Source organism: Halictus rubicundus, chromosome 16 (genome assembly GCF_050948215.1).
Source record: "Halictus rubicundus isolate RS-2024b chromosome 16, iyHalRubi1_principal, whole genome shotgun sequence".
NCBI lineage: Eukaryota > Metazoa > Arthropoda > Insecta > Hymenoptera > Halictidae > Halictus > Halictus rubicundus.
The window spans coordinates 5,515,637-5,537,252 of record NC_135164.1 but is presented as its reverse complement, the minus strand read 5'-3'; the positions used below and the strand labels follow the sequence as shown (position 1 = coordinate 5,537,252).

Below are 21,616 nucleotides of genomic sequence, written 5' to 3'. Positions count from 1 at the left end.
ATCGTACTTCGACTTGCAAGTTTTTAAGCGTCAGATTTTAAATGCTACAATGACGTGTAAATAATAATATTAAAGTCATTCGAAGCAATCTTTGTTCATCTCAGAAGTAATATAATTTTGATTACATGTATATTAAACCTTAGCACTCGAATGGCGACTGCAAGGCGCCACTAAAAATTCCTGTATCATTATTCGAAACATTTTTTGCATTATTAAATTTGTTTGTATTTAATGAATTACTAAACTTTTCAGTACTTTACAAGTAAATTGCACCAATGGTATAATAACATATACCATCTTTGGGTATACGTTATTAAAAAGAAATGGCTAAAAATTTGGGCATCTCATTCTTGTTCATTTTACAAAGTAATGTAAAATGGTCACTTTTAGTGCTCCGTGAACCTAGTGTTACACATAAGGAATCAGCTTTCTAGACTTGGCTAATTTGAACATTTCCGTATCTATTGTTATTGTATCTAGTTTTAGTATTTTCTAATGAAAAAATCCAGGATCTCCGCTGGACACGTACTCTATAAAGTACACCGGTGCTTGATGAATTAAATCTGCACGTTTCCCGTGAAAAAATTCGCAAAGATGCACTTTGGTTTATGGGATCGAATTTTATCACCGGTTTCTATTATATTGCACGATTGAAAAATTTGACGTTGACATTATGGTGTCCTCATAGAAATTTCGTGCACGGTAGATTATCAGGTATGCCAGTACCGTTAGCATGTTCTAGTGTCCCCCCCCCCGGCCCTCGATCACGACCATTGTATTACGTGGACCAGGGCGCATTGCGCGGCGGGACGATAGGGGAATAAACAACACGATTAAGATATATTAAGACGTGTCCGGCTTCTACTCGGAATTTAAGTAACGCTATTAGCGGCGAAATTCACTGTGCGATGCCAAATCCAGATACGAAGTAACACACACACACACACACACACACACACACACACACACACACACACACACACAGACACGCACGTTCATTCTTTTCGGAACGAAACCGAACGCAACGCCCGAAGAACGAGATAACGCGAGAAACGCGACATGGGGGAACACGGCTTACAACAGATCCTGATTTACATAATTAGAAATGTCTCTGCTTAGTATATATGCGGATGACGTGGATGGAGAAAATACATAAACCACTGAAAGCGTTTCTCGAGATTGAAAGCATTCTGCAAATAAAAATATTATTTCCTAAGGTAGGACACTTCCTTGTTCAATTGTTTACTACTATGGAACTGGGCTAATTTTTGGGAAGCAGAACTTCAGGGGGTTTGACCGCATTTGTTCACAAATTTTTAGGTTTATAATTTCACTTTCTGGGGCAGTCAATTCTGGGCACACACTGTAAAATGAAACAGGAGGCTTTCGATTGATTATTGTTAATTTTAAACGTTCTATTGTGGAATTGAGCTAATTTTTGGGAAGCAGAACTTCAGCGGGTGTGACCGCATTTGTTCACAAATTTTTAGGTTTATAATTTAGCTTTCTGGGACGGTCGATTATTGCACACCTTGTCGAACAGAACAGGATGCTTGCGATTGATTATTGTTAATTTTAAACGTTCTATTGTGAAACTGAGCCAATTTTTTGGGGAGCAGAACTTCAGCGGGTGTGACCGCATTTGTTCACAAATTTTTATGTTTATAATTTCACTTTCTGGTGCAGTCGATTCTGGGCACACACTGTAAAATGAAACAGGAGGCTTTCGATTGACTATGGTTAATTTTAAACGTTCTATTGTGGAATTGAGCTAATTTTTGGGAAGCAGAACTTCAGGGGGTGTGACCGCGTTTGTTCACAAATTTTTAGGTTTATAATTTCACTTTCTGGGGCGGTCGATTATTGCACACCTCGTCGAACAGAACAGGATGCTTGCGATTGATTATTGTTAATTTGAAACGCTGTATTGTGAAACTGAGCTAATTTTTTGGGTAGCAGAACTTCACAGAATTTTGTCAGAATTTCTGAAGGTTGCAAGACACCCGAACTCGAAGTCGACTTTTGCAAAATAAAAGTTCGTGGGCGTGGAGTCGCGCGGACACCCACGACCAAGGCAATTTACAAAGGGTACTGCAGGTACCGCGACAGCCTTATTTACCCTTATTTCACGCCGTAACTCATCGCCGGTTTGCTGAAACGTGCACGCACACATCAAAGGTGCCTCTTATTTCCTTCCTAGCCGGGTTTCTCGTGCACGAGATCCTCGCTCTCGGTATTTCATCGCTTCCTCCCGTAACCTTTCCAGCGACGGCCCGCCCCGCGAGCAACAGGTACAACGGGACTCTTGTGAAAATGTGATTTACGGCTTGATTAACCAGTCGGCCGCGCTGCGCCGCGCTGCACCGCGCTGCACCGGTGCATGCTTTCTCTTCGGCGCTGCGCGGATTTGTCAGGGGCCTCGGAAATATGCGCTCGGTTAAACCCACTTCCGGGACACGGTGCACCGTGAAAAATTATAAATGTCGCGGAAATCCAAGAGCACGATCACTGAACTTCATTCGTTCCCGTGTGCAAGTAATTTAACAATAGATTTACGGGACCCGTCAAAATGACGGATTCTAATATTTTTAGATTGCGAATATTGAAATTGTAAAAATGCATCCACGAGCAATTATTTAACAAATTGATTTCTTTGGGTATATATTATTTAAAAAATGGCTACAAACTTTGATAGATACATTCATGTGATTTTTATAAAGTAATGTAAAATAGTCATTTTTAGTGCTCCGTAAACCTAGTGTTAAACTCTCACTCGTATTAAACCCCTTAGTAGGATCTTCATGCTAAATAAAAATTTTCCACCTGAACTGCGACAAACTGGAGTAAAACAGAAAATTATTTTCCCTTTTTATCGTATTCAATCGGCTGAAAACAATACGGTAAAATCTCTACATTCTTCTAATCCCCTTACCGTTTTAAATCGCGTCTTCTCGTTTTCATCGAATGCATAAAATCCCCAGAAAAAATTGTAACATAAATACGCGAGCTCATTTCAAAGAGTGAAACTTCTACTTTCAGATCCCTGAATTATCAATTAAACTGAGTGGCATCTTCGAGCTAATTCAATTCCGAAAATTCGTACGCAACCCCTCGACGTACGAGGGGCTGAATTATGTACCGAAATAATCGCATAACCGTTTCCTAACGAATTCATTATACCAGAAAACGCCGGTGCACGACGTTATCTAATTGGCCGATTTGCCTATGCTCGTGACACAACCTCCAACGTCGCCGTTATTAAAAGCATTTTTACGCGGTATCATTACTCGCGGAGTTTTTTTCACCGTGCCGCGTACGCCACGGTGGATTCCCATTAATTACGTCACGCACGCGGTTAATGGCCGGTATCAATCACAAGAACGTGTAGCATAATCGGGTCGAACGCGATCGTCCGTGATCGTGCGTGAAAATACTCGTCCGAGGGGAGCGCCGACGTAAATCTTGCTCCGCCGTAGCAGAGACTTTTAATCGGTGGCAAACCCTATCAGACTGTGTCCATTAAATTTCCGAGTCGGATCATATAAAAATGGCGATTGCCATCGAAAGTTCAGCGTCGGGCGCGGTGTGCAGGTATTTTCGCGAAAAAGAGGAGGGCATAGACGCACGCACACACTTTCGCCCGCTCTGAATTATTCAGCAGAATTTATATCGCACGTCGGATCGAACGCCCCGAGAAATTGAAACGTAATTATTATCTCCGGCCGGAGTGATCTAATTAGCTTCGCGGAGGTCGCGCGCACAGCGGCCACGCAGAAGCCATAAGAAATCGGTGTTGCTTTCGTGGAAAGACTTGTTACGGTTCGAAATGCAAAAACAGATATTACCGATGACTAGATTGCGGATCTTTATGCAAATTTTGTTATTTTCATACGTTACTCGACCCGCGTATGCCCCTTAGAAATATACAGGGTGTTAATAAAAAAAACTATTCAATATTTATATGGTATATAGAATACACTGTGCCGAGTAAAAAAGCCGTACTAAACATTGGTCGAAAGGTCAACCGTTTCCGAGATATAAACATTTCTGTTTGCAACCCTGAATGACCTTGGAAAATGACAATGTTCAGGAAAATTTCGGAAGCACCTAGAGAAGATTTGTGACCACCATCACAGACATCCTTCCTCCCATAAACTCGACTAAATTTTATCTAAAATATTTTTTACAACGAGCTATAGTTTGGAAAATATCTGCGTGCGAATCTTCAAACAGGACACCCTGTATGTATGCATTAGTATAAATTACAATGCATTATTTCCAACACATTAGAATGATTAACGAAAGGCAGACATTTTTCTTTAGCTCCTGCACCTTGAAATTGACGCGGAAAATATGTTTATTTTGCATACAGACTCGCAGCGGAGACCTATCGTTGGGTTATTTTATTTTGTTTTGGCAAGGTACCTCGCTCGAAACTACGTAGTCAGTATATCAACCGCGAGCGGCTACCTTGTCACGTTAGGTCGTCCGAAGATTCGACCTCCGACCTCCGCGGAGAAGTTGAGGAGCCTCGGACGCGGCTCATTAACCGCGCGATGTTTCGTCGACGCGGTTTTTCTAGGAGCAAACCACTCGGCCATAAATTGCAATCAACGTTGGGGGATGCCTCGCCGGTGTTTTATACGCTCGGCGAATTTCGCGAGCCGTCGAACGTAGGAAAAAGCGCGGCTGAATCCTGTCCACCGAGTCCCTCGAATAATGCACGCGATTCCTCCGATTGCATTCAAACGCGAAACGAACGTTCGAGATCAATCATTTACAGACGGTAAACAAAATCGATTACCGTCATTCGTGACGAAGCTATCGACCCTAGCACTCCCAGGGAAGGGGGAATGGTCCATAGGTTGGAAAACTTTAAATTAGGACTATCTTTCTTGGGTCAAAAATTCTCGAAAAATTATTTATTGTCTTTTGTACGTTTCGTCCGCAACTCCATCTCCCAGGTACGGCGCGCCTGGCCGCGTATGGCACAAAAGCCACTATAGTGGCTTTACCGTTCAAACCGATGCTTTCCACGGAAGCCACCATAGTGGTGCACAGTGCTTAAGAGGTTATATTGCTACAGGAAAAAAAAAGGACAGTGCACAGAAAGGAAAAACTACGCTCCTTTTATCTCCGAAGAATAATAATCCCAGAACTAAGAATTGAATCACAGAATTAACACTAGAACTACCGAACCAGTCAAAATGACTGGTTCCTGAATTTTTCTTTCACAATTACTGAAATTAGAAAAATGTTCTCATCAGAATTTTCTGAATGAACTTTTTCATTAAAGCACATCTTGGAATAAAAATGGAATTAGGTTTAAATAGATGTGGTCTTGTCATGATTACAAAGCAATATTCAGCAGTTGTATTTATTACTCGGTAGTTCTAGTGTTAATGTTCTTGAGTGCCAAGGTGAAACAAAAATTTCGTATCATAAAAATGATAAGAATGACTGACGTATCATAAGAATGTGCAACTATCGTTAACTCGTAATAATCGCAGGACGATCTACATAATTGCGGATCGACTCACCGTATTTGAGTCCGTGCCACTTCATGGCAACGTCCTGATACCTATTCTGAAGCGTGATCATCGGCGGCGTCCTCGGATGCGGAGGACAAGGCTTGTACACGACCATGCACCGAACGCACTTCCGGTTCGCGGGTGGAGGCGGTGGTACCGGATACGCGGGTTGTATGTGAACGTACGCCATGGGGATGACGGACTGCGGCGAATAATAATTCGTGTATCTCTTTCGACGAACGCCGGTCCCCCCGTCGGAGAACAACCACGATCTCCGATCGATCGATCTCGCTTCCATCGCACGTCCCGCGCCGCTCATTCCTCGAATGCTCGGGGAGGCATTCCGCGAATAAAATCGTCCTTTCGCTGACGTCACTGCGTTTTTACTGCCCGGTGCTGCCGACACTTGTGACCTAACCGCTCTGACCCCTTCGTGGTCCTTTGACGTGATCGCTACATTTTCTACAGGGTTCTCCAACCGTTCGCTACCGTGATCATTATAATTCCTACGAGATTGAGCTGGCTGGTTGTCTGGGGGAAAAGGCTGTCCCCTTTTTTCGACAAACTTTTTTAGAAATTCTTCGTCTCTGTTAAAACCCTCTCCCGAGGTAGTCCCTTTTTCATGGCTGAAAAGGGAGGATCCATCGTCTTCTCTTCTCCCGGGATTGAAATTGTTTTGGAGTCGGAGGGATGGTCTGTCCTCCACCTGGCTAGGTGTTTCAGTATCTAAATCTGATTGTCTGTGGTGATCGTTCGACCCTGTCAGCTCTGGCAGCTCGTCGTTCTTCGGCTCCGTCGCGCCTGGATCGTTGGGCGACCCTGTTGTTGCTGGTAGCTTCTCGTTGTCGTCGCGTGGCCCATCTTCCGGAACTTCATCAGCGTAGGCAGGCAGATAGCTCCCCTCCAGATGGCCGGTTTGGTCCTGTTCACTTTCACTGTCCGAAAACCGGGGATCCACGTGGGAGTAGTTTCGCGTCGGACTGGTCTTGGCTTCATTCATAGATGGCCCATTCACTGGCAGCGAGAAATTCTGTTTCGCGTCACTCCTTTCACCGTGCCTCGAGTCATTCAGCGTTCGCCGAGCATCCTCGGCGTTGTCCTCATTGAAAAATTCGTCTTCGGCTCGCTCGTCCCGGAGATCGTTTCCCCGCTTCGATCGCCGTGCTGTTCGGGGACCTGTCTCCGGACCTGTCCCGGCTCTCTTGTCCCCGGGCCACGTGACCTGGTCGCTGCCCGTAATTGGTCCGTCGTCCGGGGAGCGGCTCTCGCGATCCACCGGGACGGAGATCGCATCGATCCCCAGGTCGCTGATGCGCGTCGACGCGGAGCCAGACGACTCGTCGCCGTCCAGCTCGATCCTCCAGCCCAGCAGGAACAAGGCCCCTACTCCGAGGGCCAGCACGCCCCGGGTCCAGATTGACCTTCCCAGGTTCATCTCTACCCCATGCTCACAGGAAACGCTGCCTCGCTCATCCAGCCGACTATCATCCCGCTGTCATCTACCCGCGGATCCACTATTCCGCCGTCCAACCGAACGCTTCCGGGATCTAGCGGGACCCGCGCGATAACTCCACCATTTGGAGACTTCGCTCTTCAGGATGCCGGCTCGGTCGAGCAGGAGCGATTGTCAATTTATATCGTTCGTAGATGCGACTACTTAGCAGGTTTGGCAGCACCGGTTGTCCCCGCGACGGTCTTCAGGGTCGGGACGCAACACTTCTGGGGTGTAGCCGGACTCGCGCGATGTCTCCACCAGTTGGAGATCATTCGATGATTAGGCCGGACAGATTTTTAATTTGTATCGTTCTGGTGGTGGCTCAGTTGGTCCGAGGGGGATTATTTAACACATGTGGACAGACATTGTTCTTGCAGCGCTGTTTCTGAATTTTGTAGAAGACAACAATGGTTGCGATACACTGCAAGACATGGAACTTGAGGGTGCAATTGATCTTTAATTGGAATTGTTTAAACAGGGACTATTTAGTACAGTAAAGATTGTATCTGGAGGATCTTGGTTCGTTTAATGAAATATATGAAGATTTTGATTTTAATCGTTCGAACAGAGGCCGCTTGGACGATTAGCTGCTATCGGTTACATCAGCGATAGCCTTTCCGCTTGTAATATTGTCTCAGGATCTTGTAGAACACGTAGAACAAGTGTTGAATCGTCCGGCCACTCGGATCTTGAGGATCTCGCGATTTCTTGACGTAATATAACTGGTTTTTAAGTGAAATCGCACGAAGGAGGATTATCTTGAGTTTTACTGGAAGCGGTTTCAGTAAATCTTCTTGATTGAAAAATTGTTCCAAGATGCACCAGAACTTAATGAACGAGGGATATCACCATTCGGAGATTTCGATCTTGACATTCTTCCGATAAGTCGATGGAATTCGACCTTTCGATTTTTAGTTGAAATCGTCCCTTCGAAGTTGAATTGTTCAGAGACAGAAGGGACTATTGAACGCTACCAGTTCGACTAACCTTAAAGGGCAATGAATTAATGAGATTGGACCTTTCGATATTTAGCAAAAATCGATCCTTTAAAACTGAAATCAACACGTTTGCTATTAGTCCGACTAATTTCCCATGCACGCAGTTCGCTCAATAATCATTTACAGACTGTTTATCATTTACAACACTCGGAACTGGTGTCGTTGAGACAGACAGCCTTGCGACTACACAATTTTACGCACTGCGAACTCGTGCTACTTCGCGATATCCTGGATGAGCTCCCAGCTAATCAGCGTTTCCGCGATCGAAACGGAACTCGCTCGAAAGATCTCATTATCCTCGAACCAGAATCTTCGGCTCTTCAAGGTTCAGTTCTTCTAGATTCGACTACATCGAAACTACCCGTTCAACAATTTCCAACCGTCGAACACTACTCAGAACCCGATCGACGCTAACAGAATCTCGAGTCCCTCTCGATCATTCGTCAGGATCGAAACTAGATTTTTATCGGGATCGTTCAACGTTCCAAGAAGAAGCCTCTATTCGCAGCCCGGTGAACAGCGTTCGCAAAAACCGACTCGGCTCTCGCGATCTCCGCTCGATCGCCGAAACGTCGGCGCGGATCGTTTCACCGGCGGTTCGGCACTTCGCGGAACAGCATCACTTTTTGCATTTCGGTATCGCAACTATCACTCGGAGCCCGGTGCACTCTCTTCGGAACGGTGGTTTCTAGACTCGCCGAGCCGGCGTAGAACTCTTCACAGTCATCCGACGTCGGATTAATTCGACGCGCGCACGATAAGAGGCAGGCTCGCGTCGCGTCGCGGCGAATCGTAAATTACTTTTTACGATCGCCGAGAAAGGAGGTTGCGGATCTACGAAATCTCGTTCCAGGCTTCTTGCCCGCATTCCCCACGAGGACTGTCGCGATTTTCGCGTGGACCGGGCATTAAGGCGAGCCGGAAATTCGTCGACACCTTAACGAGAGGACCGGGATGAAAGATTCATCGGGTCCGCGAGCACGTCGAGATCGATAAAAGAACCGAGTCGCGAACGTAGAGACTGAGAGAGAGAGAGACAGAGAGGAGAGGGGGGGGGGAGATCGAGGCCCGGAGGATCGACGAACCATCGATTCCTGGCCAGGTTTGCGTGTATCCAATCGAGACGCGACTCGATTCGACGAAGATATCGCGGGAAGAAGTCGCAGAAAAACCGAGCGCACACGTGGTCCACGATCTCTGGCGAATATGTACGGCTTCGACGACGGCCCGAGAGACACTGGCTTGCTACCATTACCATTAGCTCTGCCTTTGCCCTCTCCTCTCGTCCTCTTCTTCTTCGTACGTGGCTCGCTTCCTCCTCCTTCCCACGGGAAACCCGAATCTCCTCCGCGGCCGCCGCGCCGCGACGCGAACAGCGCGGTGCACGTGGGTGTGCAACGCTAGCCGTCGACCAACCACTATAACGCTGCACTGCTCCCGTTTTCGAGATCCTTGCTGCACCACGCGCCGGTCCCGATAGTCACCTGGCCGCTGCGCGTGGAATTTAGGCACCGGGGACTATGGTCGGCAGACTTTGTTCAATGCTGACTTTGCTGCGCTAGTGACTACATTCGAATTTTGAAATAAAACTTTGATCCAAAATGTGGAATTAGCCGTGGCACGAAGACTGTAAGGGTGCGTGTCCACTTGAGAGTAAAACTGTAGCGAGTTAATCTCCAGAGTAAAATTCGTCTCTGTTTTATTTTGCGCAAAAGAAACACGCATTTTTCGTGCGAAATAGAACACTGACGAATTTGTCTCTCGCGTCAGTTTTACTCTCAAGTGGACACGCGCCCTAACAGCAATAGTCGAGGGCCAATCACTCGCTCGGTGCGCGTGCAGTATCGAAATTCTGATCGAGGATTCTAAACTTTGTTCAACGTGCACTTTGTTTTTGCGAGACGCTCGCTCAGTGACTTCATTCGAATTTTGAAATAAAACTTTGATCCAAAATGTGGAATTAGCCGTGGCCCGAAGACTATAAGGGTGCGTGTCCACTTGAGAGTAAAACTGTAGCGAGTTAATCTCCAGAGTAAAATTCGTCTTTGTTTTATTTTGCGCAAAAGAAACGCGCATTTTTCGTGCGAAATAAAACACTGACGAATTTGTCTCTCGCGAGAGTTTTACTCTCAAGTGGACACGCGCCCTAACAGCAATAGTCGAGGGCCAATCACTCGCTCGGTGCGCGTGCAGTATCGAAATTCTGATCGAGGATTCTGAACTTTGTTCAACGTGCACTTTGTTTTTGCGAGACGCTCGCTCAGTGACTTCATTCGAATTTTGAAATAAAACTTTGATCCAAAATGTGGAATTAGCCGAGGCCCGAAGACTATAAGGGTGCGTGTCCACTTGAGAGTAAAACTGTAGCGAGTTAATCTCCAGAGTAAAATTCGTCTCTGTTTTATTTTGCGCAAAAGAAACGCGCATTTTTCGTGCGAAATAGAACACTGACGAATTTGTCTCTCGCTACAGTTTTACTCTCAAGTGGACACGCACCCTAACAGCAATAGTCGAGGGCCAATCACTCGCTCGGTGCGCGTGCGGATTCGAAATTCTGATCGAGGATTCTGAACTTTGTTCAACGTGGACTTTACTTTTGTAAGGCCACTGTCGGCATAATGATCCTCATGATGCAGCACTCTATTCGCACAGGAACTTTTGCTAATTCATCTCGCCGCGAGGGACGCTGGTATTCTAAGCGAACGTTTTGTTCAAACAGTATTGATAGTATGAAAGTAGGTTACGGGCATTCCTGCCACGCATCGTTATCAATTGTTTGGTAAATGAATATTAGATAAGATGACGCGTGCGTGCCAACTATTGCAAGGACAAACGTGCAGGCTGAACGTCTAATCGTTGCTCTTTGTGACACAACCCAGAGATTTTACAATATCAGAGTCGTCTCGTGATCGTGTGAACGATTAACATAATTTTTAATCAAAATATTCGCACGCGTCGACCTAGTATTTAATTCATATTTAATCTTGCTATACTGAATTGTTATTGTTCTCTTGTGAAGCATGAAGTTTGGAAATTGCGAATGCACATCCAGCAACGCTGCAAATATAGTTTTCGTATCGTAGCTCTAATCATTTCTGTTGCTCTGTAATCATTTCTAATTTAGCAGCGCTCGAGTCAATGTAATCAGCAGAAACTGGGAGATTAAATGTCGATTTTGATTGTTTGGGTCAAGACAGACCCGGGCCCCCACCATCGAAGGGCTAATCCCTTGACATACGAATTAAATCAAATAATAATATTGTTTGTGTAAGCTGATTAATTTCACATAGATTCGAAACATATTTGCTGTTGATATTAAACAATAATTCACTTCCAATGTGTACGACGTCGTAAGAAACGGATGACGTGTGGAAGACTTGTCTTTGCACGTCAAGGGGTTAAAGTACAGTCATCGAGAGATAGTGATCGAAAGATCAGTTGCTTGCAAATATTATTTTTCTTTCTCGGAATAGTTTTAATGGATTCGAGCACATGTCGTTGGCTTTCGATAGACCATAGGATGCTCGCGGATTCATTACTAATTAGCCCTCGATAAACGTTTATCGTGGCACGGGGGACAAGGGGGTATCGGTGAACGGTTGGCACGCGGATTTTCCATCTGCCCTAAGCAGCAGAATCTCCTACCAGTCGCATCGCATTCCGGCCAGTATCCTCAGCTGAAATTCTTCCCCGTCTAGATGCCGGAAGCGAAATCCGAGCGGGATTCGTGCTCAGGCAATTAACGGCAGTTCCTCGGAGAGGATATCGGCTGACGGTCGATATCCCGTGACCTCTCGCCACGGGAAAACTCGCGATCACCTCGACCAACAGCGAAAACTTATCATTCTTCTACATTATGCAATAACTTCTGTGTGTACTCCGAATTCACCCGTCTGCAAATCAACTCTTTTCCTACTCTGTTCCCTGATATTATTTTGATCAATTAAAATTTATTGCTGCTAAATTCAACATTTTATTGCCTACAACTGAGCCAACATAAAATATTTATGGTTCTCCTGCTGCTCTTCGTGGCAATTAGTGGACACTCAGTGGGTATTATAAATTATTCTGTTGCAGCTATTCCTCTTACAGATTACCATAATTATTACAATTATTTGATTCGCAAAAGGGTGAATTTGCAATTTTCCTACAAAATACACGTTTTCAGTTCAAAGACGAAACTTGACTCAACTCAAAATTTCCCCCCACCATATCTTGTACGATAAAAATTGTTATGCACTATGCAGTTCGACGCAGTCACATTTTTCGATGAGAAGCAATCGACTGGACTCAATTCGAATTTTTTCCTGTAAATAGCCTGTAAATGTTATCAAATGTTATTGGTAAAAATTCAATTGGCGTTTTCAATGGCTCGGACGATATTCCATTGTTTTTAATACAGAGAAAAATGGACTTTTTTTTTAGAGGAATGTTATCCACGTCACCTGTGACTATACGTAGGTTTCTAACGAATGGATCGGTAACAAGTGGTCGACGCAAAGCCGCCGCACTTCCCAGTTAATTGAATGCAGTGCGAGGATCGTTCGATCGGGTGTGGGTGTATCACAGGCCGAGCTTTATGAACTTATGGCAGGTGGTCCCGTGCACCTTCGCGGAAATACAAGGTGCTCGGACAATATCGTCACGCTGTCTGGCCACCACGAGAACGGCAAGATTGGATAATTATTAACGAACTGTATATGCTGCCCGAAGTGCGTTTATTAGTTCGTTACGAGTGCAACGCTGAAGGACATGATGCGTGCGGGAATATAACTTGTCAACGTTGCACCCTGTTATTAAACAGATACAAAGTGCGGAGATACACTGTTGAAATTGCTGGAAGACTTCCGGTAATAACGCGATACAAGGTCGCTAATAAGACGTTACACGCTGCTAACGAGAAAATATAAATTACTGTTTACCTCCGAACGAAAAATTTACTCGATCTTCTCCCTTCCTCGGTTCTTTTTTTTTTTATTATTTCTTTTTGCAGTTTAATCGTCACTCGCGACGGCCAATTAAACGTCGTCGAAATTGGGGAAGATGCGATCTAAGTTATTAACCCTTTGCACTCGAGTGGTGACTCTGATGCACCACTAGAAATTATTGTGGCATTATTTCAAAGAAATTACAAAAAATATTACAAAATTTCTATCTAATAGATCACTAAACATTTAATTATTATATGTGGTAATCGGATTAGTTTCGTATGAATAAAATGAAAATATTCCAAGACGGAAGAAAAATTTAGTTTTAGAATGAAAATAGCGCCGAGTGCAAAGGGTTAACGCAACGAAAGTAACTTTTGTGATCGACTCGCCTCGTCTTAAGTTATTAATAATTGTCACTCGTAAGTTTGTGCGATTCCCAGAGACGCGGCATCGACGATTAATCGTGCCGCAGTCACGACCAATCAGAATGTTTCAGCGAATTGTAAAATGGATGACGTTGGAGTGGATAACGTATTCTATAATTGAGAAATTATACCAACGTTAGTATACATTTAGTGCAGCGTGTTTTCATTTTGAAAAACTGATAGCGCCACGTTCTTTTCACCGTGTTGACTCAGACTCATTGTGAACCTTTTTATTGAAACAGTGAGAGATAAAGAACAATTAGAAACGTCATCATAGATAAGTGTATCCTCCCAACGTCTGTAACCATTCGTACAGTTCATTCACTTTAGATTGCAGTCGTTCGGATTAATTATTGTACTGTGATCAACAATTTTCGCAAGAAATTATTAAATTTTCGTCCAAGAAACCGGTTAATTCGAGTACCGATTAAACAATGAAGGTTTTAGTGCTGACTCTGGCTAACCCGAGGTCAATTTCACGCGTTATAATGATCATTGTGATTCTATGCATTTATGAGAAAAATGAAATGCCTCGAATATACAGAAGTTAGAACTTCAGAAAAATTTTAAAATACTTTTATGGGCATTTTAAAGTTCATAGAATTAGAAATGTATTTTTATTTGATACCCGTGTCTCGCAATTGACGAAGACAATTTTTATTTTGCGTAAAGATATACATAGTCTAACGATCACTATAACGAGCACTGGTATGTCTGTATCAGTCTAGCTTTGGCGTGTCGAGACACTTTATTTTCGATGTCGCAGAGGTTAGCTTGCTCAGGGTAAACACCGTTTTCTCTTCGCTTCGAGTTACCGCTAACTAGCGTCATGTTACGACATCTGCAAATACCTGTGTACCTAGAAACCTCGTGTTTTATTCGAGTGATCCTACTTTGTATCAACATCACTGATTGGAGCACTTCTTGCCAAAAGGAACCCGCGTGCTCCATTATTTCCATTAACGATCTACGATCACGGATCTACTTCGCTTTTTCAACACAAGGGCAGCCATTTTCTGCTCGTATTCCGACGATTCTAGAATAAAATGCAGCGACCAAGTTACAACAGTTTTTAATCAATTCCGTTTAAAAAATGAAGCACAGCAATTTATTTAAAAAATGTCCTTACAGTACAGGTTCCTAAGAGACTAGATAAAAATAGTTGATAGTTTGAACAGAAGTTATAAAATATAAGTACAGGAATCAAGTCTGCAACAAGGACAGACGGTTTTTGATTATTGCAGCAAATACTAAATGCTATTCAACGAATAGTAGTCTTACGATATCAAATAATTCCTACTTTATTCTCGTTTTCGAAACGAAAGATCGTTTATTTCGATCCCTGATGAAATATGTTACTCGCAAACACGCTACGAATTTTTGTGCATTTTTGTGCATTCTTGCGAAGTGCATTTCCACTGCATTCCCACGCGATCCTTTATCCGAGTCGCCCAGAAGTAATCGTTACTCGATACTCCGGGATAATAATAAATTCATCTCGAGACACACAAAAGACGGAATCGGCGATCACGAATTTATGCAAACGACGCGACGGTTAATAACTCCCGTAGCACGGCGGGAGTAATTACTTGCATTATCGGCGTGGCGCAACGGGAATGCAGATTCACGTGGGCGTCGGCAAAGAGCACAAGACGTACACATATGTACGCTCGTCTGCCGTATTTATCAATAGGCTTATTAATGACACGACTGGACACGGAACCACATAATTACCGGAACGAACTTTAATTACACGAATGGGCACTAATTTGTCGCGCGTAAAAATATTACGATATTCGCCGCGTAGTTAGAGTCTCTTTTAAACATCTGGGAGAGAGAGAGAGAGAGAGAGAGAGAGAGAGAGAAGCTTGAAATCTATAATTAAAGCGAACTCGATCCTTTCCAATGCACTTCGTATGCGTTCTATGCATTCCATGTAATTAACAAAAAAATATTTGGATCAAATAAAATCACACGATGTCTATCGGGTGTTTATCGACTGCTTAAATTAGTAAAATGAGAGAACATACTTTCAATATATTAAACGTTAAGTAACTGTACTCTCTGAATTAGGTTTCAGTTCAATACGTAATTGAAATTAATATCGCAGCAATTATGTGGTTTCTAATATGTCTAAATCGCAGATTCTATGAAGTTATTTTTGATCTTTTCAAACTTGCAATTGTCAGCATGGGAAACGTATATTTCTCAAAAGACTGCTGGACCAGTTTGGATAAAATTTTGCAACAACATTTTTCATACTATTTTTGCCTAGTTTAATCGAGACCTAACTTTGGGGAAGCGACTGCCACGTCCTTCTAGTTTAAACTATTAAAATGCAATTTTAGATATAATAAATTGTCGAATTTCCCTCATTTTTCAACCGTTCGAAGGTGCGTACACCGTAAATTGATAGGTGAAACAAATTCGTTTCCGCTCCCATTGTCGCCGAGTCCACAAGTTAATAAAATCCAGGTTTGCGCGCACGGCTCGAGATAATGAAATAAGAGTGCCGATACCGCGGCAACTTCAAAGGGAGTCCCGAAGGAATAACAGAAAGTACGAATTACTTCCCCGTTGACACCTGTCCTCGAGCAGTTTAGCGGAAGTGTAAACCTCTCGCGGCAGGATCTTTAGTGTCATCCGGGGACCTTAATGGTTCCCTAGGATCTAGTCACGAACGTCGTCGATCGTAATTCACCGGCGGGCGTCCGCGAACGGATCGCCGAACGGGCGGCTGGTGGAAAAAGGAGGCGAGTGATCTCATCACGGAAGTACATAGAACGCGGCGAGGATTTCGTATTCCGGACGTGTGGGCTCTATAAAACTGGCCATGCCCACGCGGCCTATCCATTATGTTGCAGAACCCGCCGCGCCATCTTGATACTCATCGTCACGTAGCCGGGTCACCTGTGTCACCATGAATATCCCATAAAATCGCGGCGCTTTCTTACGCGCGCTGGGAGTGTCAACGTTCTCGCCGCTTTCCAATTCAGATCCCCGCAGACACAGTTAGCGAACGCGTCGCTTTGTATCCTTGCAGTTGCAAATTTGCAAAACTATTGCATACGATTCACATTTCTGAAAGGTGAGATTCGAGGAAACTCAAATTTTTAGAGAAAGAAGCTTCTTCAAACTCATTACAGTGATTTCTCTATATATGTCGCCGAGGCCTGGATGATAAACGTCGCGGAATTATCCCCACTACCGCGGGGTGTATCTCATAAAGGGCCGCGAAGCTCGAGAGGCCTCGGTAAACATAACTCGGCTCGGATATGTCTCCTGGACGATACATGACGCTGGCCAGATCCGTGTTGTTGACATATATCGAGAATTTAGTGTATTCAAATGCAAGAGACTGTATGATTACGATAAGGAATTTTCTAAATTGACTGGAATAATTAAAGTAATAATTTAATAAAAAGAGGTATATACCGATTCACTGTGAGATCGTTTTTGTTATACCCTGCACAACCGAGGCGAGATTATCAAAATTTGGTAAAAACAGTGTTCCGCAAAATGGAGCCTGCGCCGCAGCCTCCGTTCGGGCGGAGCTCGTGGCGATGAAGCGATCAAGAATAGCGGTAGTGATTCTAAGGTCCGGTTTCTATAAGTGCGCCGTGTCTGTCTCTTTCCACGCGTTAACGAGCCGTCGAGACCATCTTTCCGACACGTGGATTCTTATTACGCGCGGCCCTGCTTTTTCATTATGCGCCTCTAAAAGCACAAATTTCCCTCTATTACGGCTCGTCTGGTGCACCCGTGCCCCCCAGTGACACCGCGGGGGATTTACGTGCCTGTGCGCGTCCCGACCACGCCGGAATTTCCTAATCTCGCAAACCCTCGCCGACCGTAATGATCTATAATTGAAATATAATAATTCATTTTGTATTTTTACTCGCCTCCGCTTCTCACTGAAACGCGATATCCCTTATCTTCGTCTGGATCTCGGCTATAGCTTCGCTATGGGGAACGTTCTCCCTTGTTGTGCACGATCGTGCGCTCTGTCAGGGCATTATTTCACAGTCTATCAGTGCGCGGTCTAGTGCGCTCGTGGCAAAACTGCGAAGATCAAATGCGAAATAGAAAATATATTCAGAGAATGGAAAAATGCTGTCGTATTAGATTTATCCGATGACAATCATTAACGAAAGAAATTGATGTCTAGGTAGATTCTATGTCTCGCAGTTGACGCAGATAATTTTTATTTTGCATACAAGTCTAAACCGGTCGCTCGTGATCTACCGGTTAGTTCGGATAATCGAGGTTTCGCCGTATCGCAAATTGACCGAGTGATCCAAATTCTGTCGTGTTTGGAGTCGTTTTAATCAGAAATTTGTCACGGATATAACCATATCAGTTTCCTAGAAATATAATTAAAAACGAAAGTGTTTTCTCGCCGGATAAATATTGTCTCACCGATAAACTGGCGTCTATGGTTATGGCTATGATGGCTATCCTTTTTCTACGTCCAACGCTGGCTGCGAAAGGATACTGTCTACACTAGGCGACATTTTGGTCCCGGAATGTTCACAAGTATCGAGGCGTTACTGTGATTCCTGTTGATCTTTCGGTGTGAGTTGCCCGTTGCAGCGTCGGTCGAACAAAATGGAGCATGGTCGAGTCAGGGACCACTGACAAATCACGCGTGGCTCGCGTCTACCTCGGGGATAGGTTCGGCAGAACGACGGTGACCTTCCGGGGACCGATTGACAAAGGATGGCGGTGCGTCGAGCAGACGATCATGCGGGAAAATGACTTAATACGAGCGCACGAGGGAGTTGGACGAGATGGCCCGTGGCGATCAACATCGGACCACCCAGGTGGTGATTGCCGTGGAGAGGATCTACGAGATCCGCCATTGCCTTCTACGCGCTTAATAGTACTGGCTTCGCGTGCCGCATTCCTAGATCGTCCACCGCGGCGGACGCAGACGGAAAACCTCTCGCCGGATATCGCCCCGGGGCCTTCGAACTTGTCCGTCGTACCTGCGACCGGCTGTCTTCCGACTTTTTTTTCAATGCCGATCGATCAATGTTTGCTCAGCTGCTTCGTATTAAGTCGTTACGCATCGAACGCCCGATTTTTCCAAGAAAAATTACCGGGAAACAATCTCGAAAAAATCTGAAAACCTCCCGAGACACATCGTTAGAATGCGGATTTTATGCATTTCAGGCAAGAACTAGTTGGCCCAGTTTGGAACAGTAAAAATATTCATAGGACAAGTCGATACATTATTTTCAATTTAGTAAGATCGTTAAAAGAAAAAGAAAGTTTTGTCTTCTGCTTCTTGCAATTGATCCAAACAATTTTTAGTGGACAAGGTAATTACTAGACTGCGGATTTTATGCATTTCAGGCAAGAACTGTTGGCGCAGTTTGGAACGGTAAACATATTCATAGGACGTCGATACATTATTTTCAATTTATTAATATTGGGAGTATGGGTATTAAAGAAAACCACACTATTATTAAATACGAAATAAGATTTATATCAGAATGGTAACTCTAAAAGCACGTTGTGAGACACGTCTTTACACAGCGAAAGAAACGTTACGAATGAAACACAAGAGATCGAAACAGAGGAGCAACAGTCCAATATTAACAACTGAAGATCGAGGGTCCCATGCCGGGGACAACATACAATGTATATTAACTGAAGATACAATGTATGCATATACAGGTCAATAGCCGCTTCAATCGATCCTACCTTTTAAAGAAATAATAGATTGATTTTGTTCTACATTTATGAAATAAATTCCAACAGAAAGAGAAATTTTTGTCTTCTGCTTCTTCCAATTGATCCAAACAATTTTTAGTGTACAAGGCAACTACTACACTCCGGATTTTATGCATTTCAGGCAAGAACTAGTTGGCCCAGTTTGGAACAGTAAAAATATTCATAGGACAAGTCGACACACTATTTTCAATTTAGTAAGATCGTTAACCAGTTAGCTGTTGCGACTTCTTTGAAAAATGTGTACCTAAGTTGCGTCGCAAGAATTAACCGCTGTTTGAATTATAGCTGTTTTGACGAGTATACTCGTCATGACACAAAATATTGCCATTTCTTCATGACGAGTATACTCGTCAAACACAGTTGACTGGTTAAAAGAACGAGAGAGAAAATTTTGTCTTCTGCTTCTTGCAATTGATCCAAACAATTTTTAGTGAACAAGGTAATTACTATATTCCGGATTTTATGCATTTCAGGCAAGAACTAGTTGGCGCAGTTTGGAACAGTAAAAATATTCATAGGACAAGTCGACACATTATTTTCAATTTAGTAAGATCGTTAACCAGTTAGCTGTTGCGACCTCTTTGAAAAATGTGTACCTAAGTTGCGTCGCAAAAATTAACCGCCGTTTGAATTATAGCTGTTTTGACGAGTATACTCGTCATGACACAAAATATTGCCATTTCTTCATGACGAGTATACTCGTCAAACACAGTTGACTGGTTAAAAGAACGAGAGAGAAAATTTTGTCTTCTGCTTCTTGCAATTGATCCAAACAATTTTTAGTGAACAAGGTAATTACTATACTCCGGATTTTATGCATTTCAGGCAAGAACTGTTGGCGCAGTTTGGAACAGTAAAAATTTTCATAGGACGTCGATACATTATTTTCAATTTATTAATATTGGGAGTATGGGTATTAAAGAAAACCACACTATTATTAAATACGAAATAAGATTTATATCAGAATGGTAACTCTAAAAGCACTTTGTGAGACACGTCTTTACACAGCGAAAGAAACGTTACGAAATAAAACACAAGAGATCGAAACAGAGGAGCAACAGTCCAATATTAACAACTGAAGATCGAGGGTCCCATGCCGGGGACAACATACAATGTATATTAACTGAAGATACAATGTATGCATATACAGGTCAATAGCCGGTTCAATCGATCCTACCTTTTAAAGAAGTAATAGATTGATTTTGTTCTACATTTATGAAATAAATTCCAACAATTAAGATCGTTAAAAGAAAAAGAGAAATTTTTGTCTTCTGCTTTTTGCAATTGATCCAAACAATTTTTGGTAAACAAGGTAATTACTATACTCTGGATTTTATGCATTTCAGGCAAGAACTAGTTGGCCCAGTTTGGAACAGTAAAAATATTCATAGGACAAGTCGATACATTATTTTCAATTTAGTAAGATCGTTAAAAGAAAGAGAAATTTTTGTCTTCTGCTTCTTGCAATTGATCCAAACAATTTTGAGTAAACAAGGTAATTACTGTACTCCGGATTTTATGCATTTATCTTCTGCTTCTTGCAATTGATCCAAACAATTTTTATTAAACAAGGTAATTACTAGACTCCGGATTTCATGCATTTATCACTAAAATGAGTAGGTATAGTTTAAACAGTGTTACGAAAATTTAGTTGCAGGAAATATTTAGCATAGAGATCTGTAGTGTAGTAGTCAAGGTCGCCAGATTAAGACTTGTCCCCCACTCTAGCATTTCCCCCTCTACCTCCCCTATTCCCACACGCTTCCTCCAAGGCCCGGCCCACAGTGGGCAATTTGGACAAAATCGGATTCAAAATCAAGGAACTTTCGATAGGAATGAGGTAGAGCGATGAAATTTTGTTTAAATGAAAGCTGTAACTTTGTAGAATATGGGAAAAATAGAGAGAGTGTGGTACGAACGTTTTTTAACCTCGAGAAAATTCGTTAAACGCGCACAAATTCAAGAAAATTTTAATTTTTCCAATACCACGCGCGGAAAAAATTTTTTTTTAACATGCTACACATCATTTCCCATAGATTTTTTCACGCTGATTTCAAATCTGGTCTCAAAATTTGTCTACGACCTCAGGATTTTGCAAAAGATAGATTTTTGTGACAAAAACTAATGAAGTAATTTCTTCGTTGAAATGATTGGATGGTAATAATCAAAATTTCATCGCTCTACCTCATTTCTATCGAAAGTTCTTTGATTTTGAATCCGATTTAGTCCAAATTGCCCACTGTGCTGCCTCGTGGCGCGTGCTGTCTCTGTCGTGCATGTGTCGCATTGTCAGGTGACTAATCCAGTATTGGCAGAGGGAGAGGGTAACTTTTCCCCTGATTCTCCTAATCTGGTAGCAATGGCCACCGTTAAACTTCGTATCTCATGCAGATTGTACGCACCGTGAAAACTCGGTGAATGACTCCGCTTCGGAAATCACCGACCACCACCCCTCCCTCTGCAGCGTTACGGTACACAAGCTCGCGTATCATGCGAT

General features: G+C 43.3%; 1 protein-coding gene across 2 annotated transcripts in view; it reads right to left on the bottom strand.

Moving 5' to 3' along the window:
* Window positions 1-21,616, bottom strand: part of Wb (wing blister) — a 163,370-nt gene that overhangs the window by 39,067 nt on the left and 102,687 nt on the right. The window contains exon 1 of one of the 2 annotated variants that reach the window (XM_076801864.1): window positions 5,541-7,417. The exons of the other annotated variant lie outside the window; for it this stretch is intronic. Coding sequence (XP_076657979.1) covers window positions 5,541-6,966 — 1,426 coding nt within the window. The 5' untranslated portion in view covers window positions 6,967-7,417. Of the gene's footprint in view, window positions 1-5,540; window positions 7,418-21,616 lie in introns of those variants that run through there. 2 annotated transcript variants of the gene reach the window in all.